This window comes from Pristiophorus japonicus, chromosome 8, assembly GCF_044704955.1.
Source record: "Pristiophorus japonicus isolate sPriJap1 chromosome 8, sPriJap1.hap1, whole genome shotgun sequence".
In the NCBI taxonomy this organism is placed as follows: domain Eukaryota; kingdom Metazoa; phylum Chordata; class Chondrichthyes; family Pristiophoridae; genus Pristiophorus; species Pristiophorus japonicus.
In genome coordinates this window covers 95,429,940-95,446,350 of record NC_091984.1, presented here as the reverse complement: position 1 = coordinate 95,446,350, position 16,411 = coordinate 95,429,940, and the positions used below count along the sequence as shown (strand labels likewise).

General features: G+C 44.9%; 2 protein-coding genes across 5 annotated transcripts in view; one reads left to right on the top strand and one right to left on the bottom strand.

Annotated features, from left to right (window-relative positions):
- Positions 1-16,411, top strand: part of LOC139268639 (nmrA-like family domain-containing protein 1) — a 147,828-nt gene that overhangs the window by 20,039 nt on the left and 111,378 nt on the right. The window lies entirely within an intron of this gene.
- Positions 1-16,411, bottom strand: part of ncf2 (neutrophil cytosolic factor 2) — a 67,277-nt gene that overhangs the window by 46,298 nt on the left and 4,568 nt on the right. Inside the window, exons 2-5 of the mRNA XM_070887122.1 lie at positions 6,533-6,615; positions 4,883-4,991; positions 1,396-1,530; positions 37-144 (exon numbers count right to left, since the gene is read on the bottom strand). Of these exons, the coding sequence (XP_070743223.1) occupies positions 37-144; positions 1,396-1,530; positions 4,883-4,991; positions 6,533-6,615 (435 nt within the window). The remainder of the gene's footprint in view (positions 1-36; positions 145-1,395; positions 1,531-4,882; positions 4,992-6,532; positions 6,616-16,411) is intronic.

Sequence of the window (16,411 nt, the reverse complement as noted above, 5' to 3'; positions counted from 1 at the left end):
TTTGATGGTGGGAATGTTTTGGAAATGAGTCGGTACCTTGGCCTCTCCCAGGAAGTCCTGCTTTTCCAGCTGAGCCACTACTTTTTTCTTCGGTCTGAAGAGTTCTCCTGCTGGCAGCTGCAGCAGTTCAAACAGCTCCCTCTTCTATGAAGAGGAATCGGGGATTAGATCCAGTCAATATATTTTTTTAAAAATGACATTCTCAACCCTACAGGAGTTGTTTTAGAAAGGAGCACTGCATTGTGGGAGGAATTACTCTCAGCACTTACTTTCACTTACATTTCCACAACCGAATTTTGTCCTGAGTCGATACAAGATTCCAGGTCACATGGAACCCCTGATATAGAATCATTGAATCATAGAAATTTACAGCACGGAAGGAGGCCATTTCAGCCCATCGTGTCCATGCTCGCCATCAAAGCTATCCAACCTACTCCCACTTCCCAGCTCTTGGTCCATAGCCCTGTAGATTACGGCACTTTAAGTGCACATCCAAGTATTTCCTAAATGTGGTGAGGGTTTCTGCCTTCACCACTCTTTCAGGCAGTGAGTTCTAGATCCCCACTACCCTCTAGGTGAAGAAATTTCCCCTCATATCTCCTCTAAACCTCCCCCCAAACATTTTAAATCTATGCTCCCTAGTTGTTGACCCCTCTGCCTAGGGAAACAGGTCCTTCCTATCCACTCTATCCAGGCGCATCATAATTTTATACACCTCAATCAGGTCTCCCCCTCAGCCTGCTCTGTTCCAAAGAAAACAGACCCAGTATCTCCAATCTTTCCTCGGAGCCAAAATTCTCCAGTCCAGGCAACATTCTTGTAAATCTTCTCTGCACACTTTCCAGTGCAATCACATCTTTCCTGTAATGTGGTGACCAGAACTGCACACAGTACTCCAACTGTGGGCCTTTACGCAGGCATATGCCCGCAGGCCCAGGACTACGTGTTCAAACCTCTGGGACCATCAGGTAGGTTTGTACTTTTCTTGCAGATCAGACGAAATCACCTGTGGGAAGTCTCCGACCACAAATTCATGTCCTATACATTTTAATAAGCATTCTAGTAAAAACATAACCAAATCAGTCAGATTAGAGGACAGGACAGTACAGTGGGCACAAAGGATACAGTGGGCACAGAGGACAGGATGGTACAGTGGGCACAAAGGATGCAGGGGGCATAAGGATGCAGTGGGCACAGAGGACAGGGTGATACAGTGGGCACAGAGGATACAGTGAGCACAGGGACGGACGGTACAGTGGGCACAGAGGATACAGTGGGCACAGAGGACAGGCGATAGTGTGGGCACAAAGGGTAGGAAATTAAAGTGGGCACATTAGAGGACAGGATGATAAAGAAGGCTTTAGAGGCCTGTGATCAATTGAACAGAGTCAATACCGTAATAGCTTCCAGAGCTCGATCCACAAAATTGTGCTTGGCCTCGGTTTTAAAAGTTAAGGCTTTCTTTATAGCCTCTTCAGCCTTGCCCCACATCTGCATTGTGGCATGTCCCAGTGCCACATTGTGAAGTACCTAGAAAGATCAATCAGCAAAAGTCTAAGTATAGAGAACTGGTATTTCTTCTACCTATAAGTTTAAAACATCAGCTGTTAATAACAAGCATTGAAATACGAAACAAGAGATTCACTCAGTCATCCAACCTGCTAAAACACCAGCAAGTTCTCACTGGGGAGAGACTGGTCACCTGCTCAGTGTGTGGGAAGGGATTCATTCAGTCATCTGCCCTGCTGACACACCAGCGAGTTCACAAGTGACTGCAGGGGTTGGATTCTGCAGTTATTGCTGCTGTTATTCATATCCCTACTGAATCGTGTTCATTCTGTTAGTTGCCGTTTGTTTCTGCTGATAATAACCCTTCAACTAGGCTGGAATTTAATATTTTGATATTTCAAATAACAGTGTGTCGATATTTGATGTCTCCAAAATAAGAGGAGACTAATTGACGTCCTGTTACTGACTGCTCCATTTTTGATCGGGGGAGCGGTGAGAGATCGGGGCCCAAGAGCATCGTGATCGGGGCCCAGAAGAGGCAAGGGTTCAGGGCCCAGAAGAGGCGAGGGCCCGGGGCAGCATGGGCCAGCCCACACTGCGATCTATGGATAGTAGGAGCATGCGTGCACACTAGGTCCGTGCAGCAGAGCTTGGTCTCCAGTCGTCTTGGTTAACCCTTGCTGCTGGATCAAGACCTAGCTCTGTCAAGCCCATGTGGTGGCTGATGTGCAACGGCCACCCCACGTTAAAAGAATCCACACACAGTCATCTTCCACCCTTCAATATGTAGTTTAGGACCTAGAATGTCGGGTCCCTTATTGAAACACCTGTGAACGCATCCCTTTTTGATGTGGAAGCAGGTCATCCTCGATAGGAGGGACTGCCTAATACTATACTATACGAAACAGAGTAAATATTCCGAGCCTTTATTAGCCTTGCACAGGGCGGGCATGTTAGAGAATCAGGTGCTGGAGTTTGTGTGCCTGATTCTGACCATGCCTGATCTTATGACCAGCGTTTGGGACAATGTCTGGCTGGCCACACTACCGGCACACCTGGGCTTCTGTTACCTATTTAAATTAGCTGTTTGGGGTCACATACTAAATCTTGGTTTAGACTTCACCAAAATGCCTGTCTTATCCAAAGAAATAGTGCACCAGAGTGTTTGGGAGCTTGCCTGCTCAGGTCACACTCTTGAAAGGAGAAGGTGGGTTTTAAATATATATATTTTTGGGTCAGGCGAGGATGTGCATGATCATGGCACTTGGCTGAATTTTGCTCCATGTATTCGTTGTTTTTTCCTGAAGGTCTCCATTGTTGAATTCTACAATTTTTTTTCTCCAACCATACTTTTCTTCATTATTCTTGCTGGCTTTGACAAGGCACTTTACACTAGGCCAGTGTGGGTATTCCTTGGTGCTTTCTGAATACACATCAGAATTCAGATGAGCCAACAAATATCTTTAGACCACAACCACCCCTACTGCAGGAGCTGTTCACTGCATGGGACAGGCTGCCATAGTGTTGGCATTCTTCAGGCTGGCAGAGTTGGCATCCTTTCAACCCACCCCAAGGAACATCTGCCACACCAGGACAGGCAATCTGCAGTGCGCACCTCTGTAAGCAAGTGGTGAACATTGTTTTGGATGGAGCACCACATTCAGAATTTTCCCTGTGGATGGAGGCATCAGCTTGACAGGATACAGATCTTTGACCAGGCAGCTGTTGCCCTCATTTGCAAAAAGTATGATATACTAGCTATAAAAGAGACATTTGCAAGATCCTGCAAATCCATTGGCAGGATAGACGCATCAATGTCAGTGTTCTTGCTCAGGCCAACATCCCCAGCATTGAAGCAATGACCACACTTGATCAGCTCCATTGGGCGGGCCACATCGTCCACATGCCTGACACGAGACTCCCAAAGCAAGCGCTCTACGTGGAGCTTCGACACGGCAAGCGAGCCTCAGGTGGGCAGAGGAAATGCTTCAATAACACCCTCAAAGCCTCCTTGATAAAGTGCAACATCCCCACCGACCCCTGGGAATCCCTGGCCCAAGACCGCCCAAAGTGGAGGAAGAGCATCCGGGAGGACACTAAGCACCTCGAGTCCCATCACCGAGAACAAGCAGAAACCAAAAGTAGACAGCGGAAGGAGCATGCGTCAACCCAGGCTCCCCACCCACCCTTTCCTTCAATCACTGCCCCACCTGTGACAGAGACTGTAATTGCCGCATTGGACTCCTCAGTCACCCGAGAATTCACTTTGAGTGAAAGCAAGTCATCCTCGACTCCGAGGGATTGCCTGTGATGATGATGATGAAAAGAGACATGGCTTGTGTTTGAACATGACTGGGAACTTAATGTTCCTAATTATAACGGTCTCACAAGAGAGGGAAAAATGAGGCGGAGTGGTAGTATCAATAAAGGATTCTATCTCAGCAATAAAATGTAGTAATATTATAGAGTGTTGTGTTATGATATCTATACAGATAAAGTTATGGTATAGGAAGGGAAGAGGTACAATTCTTGGTATGCATTGCAGGCTACCAAACAATGGAGATAAAATAGAGGAGAAGATTTGCATACAGTTGAAAAAGTTATGTATCATTAACATGGTGATGTTAACTTTTTTAAATAGATTAACATAAAGGTAATACATGTGGCCAAAGTGGACAACAGTTTTTTTTTTAAGAATGCATCCAAGACTGCTCGCTGGATCAGCATGTTTTTGCTAAGAAGGAAAGAAGTACTGCTGGATTTAGTTCCAGGAAATGGGAGGTGTCCAAAATCATGAGGGTTCAGACAGAGTAGATAGAGAGAAACTGTTCCCATTGGCAGAAGGGTTGAGAACCAGAGGACACAGATTTAAGGCGATTGGCAAAAGAATCAAAGGTGACGCAAGAAAAAACATTTTAACGCAGTGAGTGGTTATGATCTGGAATGCACTGCCTGAAAGTGGTGCTGGAGGCAGGCTCAATCACTGCTTTCAAAAGGGAATTGGATAAGAACCTGAAAGAAAAAAATGTTCAGGTCTACGGGGAAAGGGCGGGGGAGTGGGACTAGCAGAGAGCCAGCACGGGCTCAACGGGCTGAATGACCTTCTTCCGTGCTGTAACCATTCTATGATTATCTCTGCACTGGGACTCTTTATATTATCTACTTTTATGAAGAGAAAAGGTTTTCATTCAGTTAATGTTCAGGTGGTGTCCAACTGCAGAAAATTCATCATGCACGTTAGTGCCCATTATCTAGGAAGCAGCCACAATGTGCAGCACTCCATGGTGCCCACAGTTTCTGAAGGTGACCAAACACTGGGTGGATGGTCTTCAGTTGAGCAATGCCAGTGTACCGGCTCTTTAAATGTACTTACTTGACAAGTGCCCAGCTTGTACCTCAGGCCAAGCTGATTGTAGTCAATCAACTGATTCCCCCTCAGTTGGTTAAATGCTTCTCTAAAGTCCCTCAAGGCCTCTTCATAACTGAGTAACAAAATGCAAAGTTACAGAAGGGAAAAAAATTCAACTCCAAAAATATGCAATTTTTAACTTAAATGGATATTGTCATCAAGAATTTTTGACTTGCAACTTCCTGCATACATATTGCACCAACTTCCTGCATACATATCCGCTTTTGATATGGTCCCACATGGCAGACTGGTCACAAAATAGTAGTCCATAGGATCCAGGGCAAAGTGACATGTTGGATCCAAAATTGGCTCGGTGGCAGGAAGCAAAGGGTAAGGGTTGATGGGTGTTTTTGTGACTGGAAGGCTGTTTCCAGTGGGGTTCCGCAGGGCTCAGTGCTGGGTCCCTTGCTTTTTGTGGTATTTTTCAATGACTTGGACTTGAATGTTGGTGGTTGATAATGAAGAAGAAAGCTACAGATTGCAGGAAGATATCAATGTACTCGTCAGGTGGGCAGAACAATGGCAAATGAAATTAAATCCGGATAAGTGTGAGGTAATGCATTGGGGGAGATCTAACAAGGCAAGGGAATACACATTAAATGGTACGACACTGAAAAGTGTTCAGGAACAAAGGGACCTTGGAGTGCATGTCCACAGATCCCTGAATGTAGCAGGCCAGGTAGATACAGTGGTTAAGAAGGCATCTGGAATACTTGCCTTTATTAATCGAGGCATGGAATACAAGAGCAAGCAGATTATGCTTGAACTGTATAAAATACTGGTTAGGCTGCAGCTGGAGTACTGTGTGCAGTTCTGGTCACCACATTACAGGAAAGATGTGATTGCACTGGAAAGAGTGCAGAGGAGATTTACAAGAATGTTGTCTGGACTGGAGAATTTTGGCTATGAGGAAGGATTGGAAATGCTGGGTCTGTTTTCTTTGGAACAGAGGAGGCTGAGGGGAGACTTGATTGAGGTGTATAAAATTATGAGGGGCCTGGATAGAGTGGATAGGAAAGACCTGTTTCCCTTGGCAAAGGGAGCAACAACCAGGGAGCATAGATTTAAAGTAATTGGGGGGAAATTTAGAGGAGATATGAGGGAAAAAATCTTTACCCAGTGGGTGGTGGGGGTCTGGAACTCACTGCCTGAAAGGGTGGTAGAGGCAGAAACCCTCACCACATTGAAAAAGTACTTGGATGTGCACTTAAAGTGCCGTAACCCACAGGGCTACGGACCAAGAGCTGGAAAGTGGGATTAGGCTGGATAGCTCTTGGTAGGCCGGCACGGACACGATGGGCCGAAATGGTCTCCTTCCGTGATGTAAATTTCAATTATTCTATTATATCACACCAACTTCCTGCATACATATTGCACTATGTTCAGAAACAGCCTAAATAAAAGCAATGCTGTGAGTCAGTAATAATTGTCACATTAACAGTGTTTTTGAACAGTTACGAAAATGTAATTCTAGATCATTATTGAAACTGGAGAGACAGAATGAAGACTTTTCCAAGTACTATGCTCTGGTCCAATATTGGTACCTGTAGGCAGCCACTGATCAAGTGGCAGCATTACCCGCTGACTCCAAAACGATGTAGAAAAGCAACTTACTTTTCAGTTTTGTACAAAGTTATCCCACGTTGAAAGAAAGCGACTGCCAGATGTTCATCCCTGCAGATGCTCTTATCAAATGCCTAGAGAGTAAAGAGTACACATTAATCCCCCTTTACAATCAAAGAAACCTACAATAGGGAGGAGGCGTCGGAGAGGTCTACAAAAGGCCCGTGAGTTCAGGAGGCCAGCGGCAGTCGGGAGGAGGTGTCAGAGAGGCCTACAAAAGTTTCGGCAGTGAAAACTTACTCCAAACTAACTTAGAATGGAGTAAGTGAAGATTTTTGTACGTTCGAAAGAATCTTGTCTACACTTTAGAAAATCAGGCGTAGGTTACAAATCAGGCGTAGGGAATGGGGGGGGGGTGGTTTAAAGGGAAGTTTACAAACATTAAACACTTCAGTTTTACAAATAAAGAGCCATCATCAATAATAAATGATAAATACAACAATAAATCAACCAATAAATCAATCTAAAAAAATTTATTAAAAATAAAATAAATTTTAAAAATCAATAAATAAACCATTTTCTACTTACCGACTGCAGCACCGGGAGTCCTCCAACAGCGTGCTGGGACGCCCCCCAGTGTGTCCCTGTCAGTGTCTCTATCTCTCTGTCTGTCTGTGTGTGTGTCTCTCATTCTCTGTCTGTCAGTGTCTGTGTTTCTGACAGCGAGGGGCAGGGGAGGGGGAGAAAGGAGGTGTGGGGGGAGAAGGGGGGAAGGGGGAGGGGTGGGAGGGGGAGAGAGAATGAGGGTGGGATGGGGTTGGGGCGGGAGGAGGAGGGTGGGGTGGAAGGAGGAGGAGGAGGAGGGTGGGGTGGAAGGAGGAGGAGGAGGAGGGTGGGGTGGAAGGAGGAGGAGGAGGAGAGGGTGGGGGGGAGGAGGAGGAGAGGGGTGAGGGGAGGAGAGGAGAGGGAAAGGGAGAGGGGGGGACGGGGAGAAGGGGGGGGAGGGGAGTGATAGAAGGAGGCTGTACTGCCGGGCCCAAGACTTCGGGCTGGATTTACAGGTAGGTGGCGTCAGGTCTCGGGCGTGAAGAGTCCCGGAGGTCCTGGGGGGTGAGAGAGAGTCGCGGAGGTCGGGGGTGGGGGGGGAGAGTCGCGGAGGTCCAGGGGGGAAGAGAGTCGCGGAGGTCGGGGTGGGGGTGGGGAGAGCGGAGGTTGGGGCGCCGGGGGGGCGGTGGGGAGAGCGGGGGTTGGGTCGGGTCCGGTCGGGTGGGAGGAACCTTATTCACGCAGCCCCAGTGAGGCCATTCGGCCAGGGCTAGGGGCTGTGTGCTTCGGGCCCCTCCCACAGATTTGGGGGCCTGGAGCTACTGCACATGCGCGCCCACTGTAGCGCATATGCAGAGGTCCCGGCACTGTTTTCAGCACAGGGACCTGGCTCCGCCCCCCCACAGTTTGTGCTGCGCCGTGCTCAGCTCCAGAGGGCCTGCAGGGAGCCGGAGAATAGGTGAGTTTTTTTTATGCGCACTTTGTGGCGCGAAAAACAGGCGTCCATGTCCTTGCTGCGCCGTTTTAGGCGCGGCCCGAAACTTGGGCCCATAAAAACTGACTGCAAAAGCTTCTATAGATATGTGAAGAGAAAAAGATTAGTGAAGACAAACATAGGTCCCTTGCAGTCAGATACAGGTGAATTTATAATGGGGAACAAAGAAATGGCAGACCAGTTGAACAAATACTTTGATTCTGTCTTCACGAAGGAAGACACAAATGACCTTCTGGAAATACTAGGAGACTGAGGGTCTAGTGAGCAGGAGGAACTGAAGGAAATCCTTATTAGGCAGGAAATTATGTTAGGGAATTTGATGGCATTGAAGGCCGATAAATCCGCGGGGCCTGATAGTCTGCATCCCAGAGTACTTAAACAAGTGGCTCTAGAAATAGTGGATGCATTGGTGATCATTTTCCAACAGTCTATCGACTCTGGATCAGTTCCTATGGAGTGGAAGGTAGCTAATGTAACACCACCTTTTAAAAAAGGAGGGAGAGAGAAAATGGATAATTATAGACCGGTTAGCCTGACATGTTGGAAAATGTTGGAATCAATTATGAAAGATGAAATAGCAGCGCATTTGGAAAGCAGTGACAGGATCGGTCCAAGTCAGCATGGATTTATGAAAGGGAAATCTTGTTTGACAAATCTTCTGGAATTTTTTGAGGATGTAATGAGTAGAGTGGACAAGGGAGAACCAGTGGATGTGGTGTATTTGGACTTTCAAAAGGCTTTTGACAAGGTCCCATACAAGAGATTGCTATGCAAAATTAAAGCACATGGTATTGGAGGTAATGTACTGATGTGGATAGAGAACTGGTTGGCAGACAGGAAGCAGAGAGTCGGGATAAATGGGTCCTTTTCAGAATGGCAGGCAGTGATTATTGGGCTGACGCAGGGCTCGGTGCTGGGACACCAGCTATTTACAATATACGTTAATGATTTAGATGAAGGAATTGAGTGTAATATCTCCAAATTTACAGAGGACACTAAGCTGGGTGGCGGTATGAGCTGTGAGGAGGATGCTAAGAGGCTGCAGGGTGACTTGGACAGGTTAGGTGAGTGGGCAAATGCATGGCAGATGCAGTATAATGTGGATAAATGTGAGGTTATCCACTTTGGGGGCAAAAACACGAAGGCAGAAATTATCTGAATGGTGACAGATTAGGAAAAGGGGAGGTGCAACGAGACCTGGGTGTCATGGTACATCAGTCATTGAAAGTTGGCATGCAGGTACAGCAGGTGGTGAAGGCGGCAAATGGTATGTTAGCTAGGGGATTTGCATACAGGAGCAGGGAGGTCTTACTGTAGTTGTACAGGGCCTTGGTGAGACCTCACCTGGAATATTGTGTTCAGTTTTGGTCTCCTAATCTGAAGAAGTACATTCTTGCTATTGAGGGAGCGCAGCGAAGGTTCACGAGACTGATTCTCGGGATGGCAGGACTGACATATGAGGAGAGACTGGATCGTCTGGGCCTTTATTCACTGGAGTTTAGAAGGATGAGAGGGGATCTCATAGAAACATATAAAATTCTGACGGAACTGGACATGTTAGATGCAGGAAGAATGTTCCCGATGTTGGGGAAGTCCAGAACCAGGGGACACAATCTAATGATAAGGGGTAAGCCATTTAGGACTGAGATGAGGAGAAACTTCTTCACTCAGAGAGTTGTTAACCTGTGGAATTCCCTAACGCGGAGAGTTGTCGATGCCAGTTCATTGGATATATTCAAGAGGCAGTTAGATATGGCCCTTACGGCTAAAGGGATCAAGGGGTATGGACAGAAAGCAGGAAAGGGGTACTGAGGTGAATGATGAGCCATAATGTTATTGAATGGTGGTGCAGGCTCGAAGGGCCGAATGGCCTACTCCTGCATCTATTTTCTATGTTTCTATGTTTTATATCCCATCTCTACTTTAAGATGGTTTGGTGTTTTGTAGTGCCTCATAAGAACATAAGAAATAGGAACAGGAGTAGGCCATACAGCCCCTCGAGCCTGCTCCACCATTCAATAAGATCATGGCTGATCTGATCATGGACTCAGGTCCACTTCCCTGCCCGCTCCCCATAACTCCTTATCCCCTTATCGTTTAAGAAACTGTCTATTTCTATCTTAAATTTATTCAATGTCCCCGCTTCCACAGCTCTCTGAGGCAGCGAATTCCACAGATTTACAACCCTCAGAAAAATTTCTCCTCATCTCTGTTTTAAATGGCTGGCCCCTTATTCTAAGATCGTGCCGTCTAGTTCTAGTCTCCTCTATCAGTGGAAACATCCTCTCTGCATCCACCTTTTCAAGCCCCCTCATAATCTTATACGTTTCGATAAGATCACCTCTTATTCTTCTGAATTCCAATGAGTAGAGGCCCAACTTACTCAACCTTTCCTCATAAGTCAACCCCCTCATCTCCGGAATCAACCGAGTGAACCTTCTCCGAACTGCCTCCTTAGCAAGTATTTCCTTTTGTAAATATGGAAACCAAAACTGCACGCAGTATTCCAGGTATGGCCTCACTAATACCCTGTATAACTGTGGCAAGACTTCCCTGCTTTTATATTCCATCCCTTTTGCAATAAAGGCCAAGATTCCATTGGCTTTCTGTACCTGCATACTATCTTTTTGTGTTTCATGCACATGTACCCCCAGGTCCTGCTGTACTGCAGCACTTTGCAGTCTTTCTCCATTTAAATAAGAACTTGCTCTTTGATTTTTTTTCCGTCAAAGTACATGACCTCGCACTTTCCAACATTATACTCCATATGCCAAATTTTTGCCACTCACTTAGCCTGTCTATGTTCTTTTGCAGATTTTTTGTGCCCTCCTCACACGTTGCTTTTCCTCCCATCTTTCATTAGCAAACTTGGCTACGTTACACTCAGTCCCTTCTTCCAAGTCGTTAATATAGATTGTAAATAGTTGGACCCCCAGCACTGATCCCTGCGGCACCCCACTAGTTACTGGTTGCCAACCAGAGAATAAACCATTTATCACAATTCTCTGTTTTCTGTTAGTTAGCCAATCCTCTATCCATGCTAATATATTACCCCCAATCCCGTGAACTTTTATCTTGTGCAGTAACCTTTTATGTGGCACTTTGTCAAATGCCTTCTGGAAGTCCACATCCACTGGTTCCCCTTTATCCACCCTGTTCGTTACATTCTCAAAGAATTCCAGCAAATTTGTCAAACATGACTTCCCCTTCATAAATCCATGCTGACTTTGCCTGACCGAATTTTGCTTTTCCAAATATCCTGCTAATGCTTCTTTCATAATGGACTCCAACATTTTCCCAACCATAGATGTTAGGCTAAATGGTCTATAGTGTCCTGCTTTTGGTCCGCCTCCTTTTTTAAATCGGGGCGATCATTGGCAGTTTTCCAATCTGCTGGGACCGCCCCAGGATCCAGGGAATTTTGGTAAATTACAACCAATAAATCCACAATCCCTGCCCTTACTTCTCTTGAGACCCTAGGATGCAAGCCATCAGGTCCAGGGAATTTATCTGCCTTTACTCCCATTATCTTACTGAGTACCACCTCCTTCGTGATTGTGATTGTGTTAAGTTCCTCCCCCCCCCCCACTCCCCCCCCCCATAGCCCCTTGACTATCCACTGTGGGAATATTGTTAGTGTCCTCTATTGTAAAGACTGATACAAAATATTTGTTCAGTGTTTCTTCAATCTCCATGTTCCTCATTACTAATTCCCTGGTCTCGTCCTCTAAGGGACGAACATTTACTTTAGCCACTCTTTTCCTTTTTATAGACCTATAGAAACTCTTGCTATCTGTTTTTATATTTTGTGCTAGTTGACTTTCATAGTCTATCGTCCCTTTTCTAATCATTTCTTTAGTCATTCTTTGCTGGCTTTTAAAAGCTTCCCAATCTTCTGTCCTCCCACAAGTTTTGGCCACTTTATATGCCCTTGTTTTTAGTTGGATACCGTCCTTTATTTCTTTGGTTAGTCACTGATGGCTATCTTTTCTCTTACACCCTTTCTTCCTCACTGGAATATATTTTTCTTGAGAGTTGTGAAATATCTCCTTAAATGTACACCACTGTTCATCAACTGCCCTACCCTTTAATCTATTTTCCCAGTCCACTTTAGCCAACCCTGCCCTCATACCTTCATAGTCTCCTTTATTTAAGCTTAGTACGCTGGTTAGCGATCCAACTTTCTCACCCTCCATCTGAATTTAAAATTCAATCATGTTATGATCACTCATTCGGAGGGGATCCTTTACTAGGAGATTGTTTATTGATCCTGTCTCATTAAACAGGACCAGATCTAAGATAGTCTGCCCCTGGTTAGTTCCGTTACATTCTGCTCAAGGAACCCATCCCTTATACACTTTATGAACATCTCCTAAAGGCTACCCTGATCAATTTGATTTGTCCAATCAATATGGAGGTTAAAATCACCCATGATTATTGCTGTTCTCTTTTTGCAAGCTCCCACTATTTCCTGGTTTATGTACCGACCAACAGAGTTGCTACTGTTAGGGGGCCTATAGATTACGCCCACCAGTGACTTTTTCCCCTTATTATTCCTTATCTCCACCCAAACTGTTTCAACACCCTTATCATTTGAGCCAATATCATTTCTCACTATTGCAGTGATTCCATCCTTTGTCAATAGAGCTTTCTGTCTGTTCTTCCGGATTGTCAAATACCCCTGAATATTTAATTCCCAGTCCTGGTCATCTTGCAACCACATCTCTGTAATGGCTATCAGATCATACCCATTTGTCTTAATTTATGCCGTCAACTCATCTATTTTGTTACAAATGCTACATGCGTTTAGACAAAGTGCCTTTAAGTTTGTATTTTTACCCTTTTTTCCTGCTTGTTTCCTCTCTCCTTCAAACTCACTTTCTTTATTTTTGCTTTCATTAATGTCAACTTAATTTCCATTCTATTTGATTCTCATTGAAGAACAACTGTCCCATGGGTGAAATTCATCTTTTAACACTAATGCAGGAGGAGTGACTATTTTCAACATACTAGCAAAATTGTGAGAACAAAATGGAGTGATATCTGAAAGTGTCATAATAAATGGAGTGCAAACACCACCCATTCTCCTGCTCATCATTAAAAATGGAGTCTTACCCAGATGCAAAAGCTGCCAAATACTTTTCATTGGAACTGGCATGGTTGGGTTTGAGAAGTCCCTTAGTCTTGGCTCAGAGGTAATATTCCCATCTCAGAAGTTTGTGAGTTGAAACCCCACTCCAGGACCTCAGCACATAATCTCAGCTGACACTCCAGTGCAGTACTGAGGAAGTCTTCTTCTTAGGCAGTCCCCCGGAGTCGAGGATGAATTGCTTCCACACTAATATGAGGTGACTAATGAGTCCAATGCGGGATCTACAGACTCTGTCACAGGTAGGGCAGGTGGTGGTTGCAGGTGGGTGGGGTGCTTGGTTTGTCGTACACTCCTTCCGTTGTTTGTACTTGGCTTCCGTGTGCTCCCGACGAAGAAACTCAGTGTTCAACGCCTTTTCGAATACTTCTCCTCCACTTTGAGCGGTCTTGGACCAGGGATTCCCAAGAGTCGGTGGGGATGTTACATTTTTTCAAGGAGGCTTTGAGTGCATCCTTGAAGCATTTTCCACATCCTCCTGGGACTCGCTTGCCGTGACGGAGCTCGGAGTAGAGTGCTTGTTTCGGGAGTCTTGTATCAGGCATGCAGACAATGTAGCCCGTCCATCGGAGTTGATCGAGTGTGATCAATGCTTCGATGCTGGGGATGTTGGCCTGAGAGAGTGCAGACATTGGTGTGCCTATCCTGCCAATTAATTTGCAGGATCTTGTGGAGGCAGCGTTGGTGGTACTTCTCCAGTGCTTTGAGGTGCCTACTGTACATTGTCCATGTCTCTGAAGCATATAGGAGGGTGGGTAGCACTACTGCTCTGTAGACATTGAGCTTGGTGATGGGTTTGAGATCTTGGTCTTCAAACACTCTTTTCCTCAGGCGACTGAAAGCTGCAATGGCACACAGAAGGTGGATTTTGTCATCGATGTCACTCACTGACAGAAGGCTCCCAAGATATGGAAAGTGGTCCACACTGTCCAAGGACTCGTCATGGATCTTGATAATCAGGGGGCAGTACTGTGTGGCGGGGACAAGTTGGAAAAGGACCTTTGTCTTACGGATGTTTAGTGTAAGGTCCAATCTCTCGTACGCTTCAGTGAAGGTGTCAACGATGGTTTGGAGTTCGGCCTCTGAGTGTGCACAAACGCAAGGATCATCTGCCTACTATAATTCAATGACAGAGGTTGGAACAACCTCGGTTCTGGACTGGAGGCGACGAAGATTGAACAACAATTTCTCGTTCGTCCTGCACTGTTGGAGGCGATATCTTTCAGATGAGATGTTAAACGTGCCTTCTCAGGTGGAAGTAAAGGATCCCATGGCTCTATTCAATGAAAAGCAAGGGACTTCTCCTGGTGTCCTGCTAACATTCCTCTCTCAACCAACTTCACTAAAACAGATTAGATGGTTATTTATCTTACTGCTAGTTGTGGGAGCTTGCTGTGCACAAGTGGCTGCTGCTTTGCCTACATTATAACAGTGACTATAATTCATTGGTAAGAACCAATTTGGGACATCCTGATGTTGTGATAGGTGCTATATAAATGCAAGCTCTTTCTTCTTTACAGGTGTTTGTACAGTTACCACTTCTGAAATTTGAATCATGGGAAAGCAGTGTCCTTCTGCTGGCTTCTCCCATGGTTACATTGCTAAACACAGCTTCCTAACCCCGAATGAAGAATTGTAGACACACCAACTATTATGTATGCAGATTATAGATATACTCTCTGTGTAGACACTGTATAGTTGCATAAGATGGAGACTTGTTTACCTGATGTACTATCAGTAAGGTTTACACTGTGCATATACCATGCTGGCACCACTAGAGGGTGCAACTGGTGGAGGCCGGGTTTCCTGCTTTGGTGGCAGGGGCTGTATAAAAGGGTAGCCACCATGCGGCTGCCTCACTCTGGAGTTACGAATAAAGGACCAAGGTCACTACAGTTTGAGTACAACACATTGCCTCATGGAGTCATTCATAAATACATTACAGGTATAATACCAACGTTAATGCCGACGACTGCTGTAGGGAATTTGGTCTCCCGAAGTGGCAAATATAAATGTGCCTTTATAGGATGCAGGTATGCTATTAAACAGAATTCGAGGACATGGATTCCATACTAATGAAGCTCAAGCTGAACCAGAGAAAAGATTTCCTCTCACACAGTATTTGATGTGAACAATAGATTCTCATCAAAAGTAGTTAGTCCCATTTCAATTACCTTGTTTAAAGATCTTAGATAAGTATCTAGTTGGGAACTGGATTTAAGGTCTCAGGAAGAAGTTCAGACAGAGCTAGTTAAACACTCTGTGAAATATAATAGGTGCTTTGCTGATAAGACCTTGAAAATACAGTTTGTGGAAAATAATTGCTAGAATTAGATAATGAAAATTGTTAGGTCAGACGGCTGTTACAGCGATTTACATTTCTGTAAGTGCTCACCGTGTGGACAACTGTCTATGAGTGCGTAACATGGAGGGGAGAGGAAAGAGGAGGACACCAAGCAGGGATTGTTACATTCGTGGGTTGTACTGCAGAGCCCCCTAATTGTGGAAGGGAAAGGAAAAGGTGATATGTAGACAGATCAGTAAGATGAATAGAAATAACAAAATTATTATTCTGGGAGATTTTAATTACCCACTCAATGGTTAGGACAGGGGGGAGTAAACAGAGAAAAGGGAATGGAATTCCTAAAATATGTGGACTCCTTCCTCAAGCAATACGTTTCTATATTTAGAAGGGCAGAGGCATTGCTAGTTCTAATTATGAATAACAAAATAGATCAAGTAGTTGAATTAAATGTATGCGAACCCTGCAGGAGGAGTGATCGCAATAAAATTCAAGGTCCAAATAGAAAGGGGAAAAGGTTAGTACAAAAACAATGGTACCAGATTGGAATAGTGCAGACTTTAGAAAAAGGTGAGCTCGCTCGCTGAGGTGAGGTGAAAGGTAAAACTGGCACACAGCACTGTAGATCAACAATGGGACATTTTTATAAAAAGAACATTGCACGGTGCAGAATAAAAAGCACCATTAAAAAGGAAACAACTTCAATTTTCAGGATGCTGTGGATAAATAAAAAGGTTAGAAATAAAATAAAATTGATGAAGATGGTAAATGGGGCCTATGGTTATGGCAAAATAAAATGAGAAAATAAGGAAAGAGGTTACAAGAGGGATAAGGAAAGCAAGGAGGAAGTATGAGGAGAGAATCTCAAAATATTAAAACGAATAGTAAAGTATTCTACAAATATATCAATAAAAAGAGTATTGTTAAATGTGAGGTGGA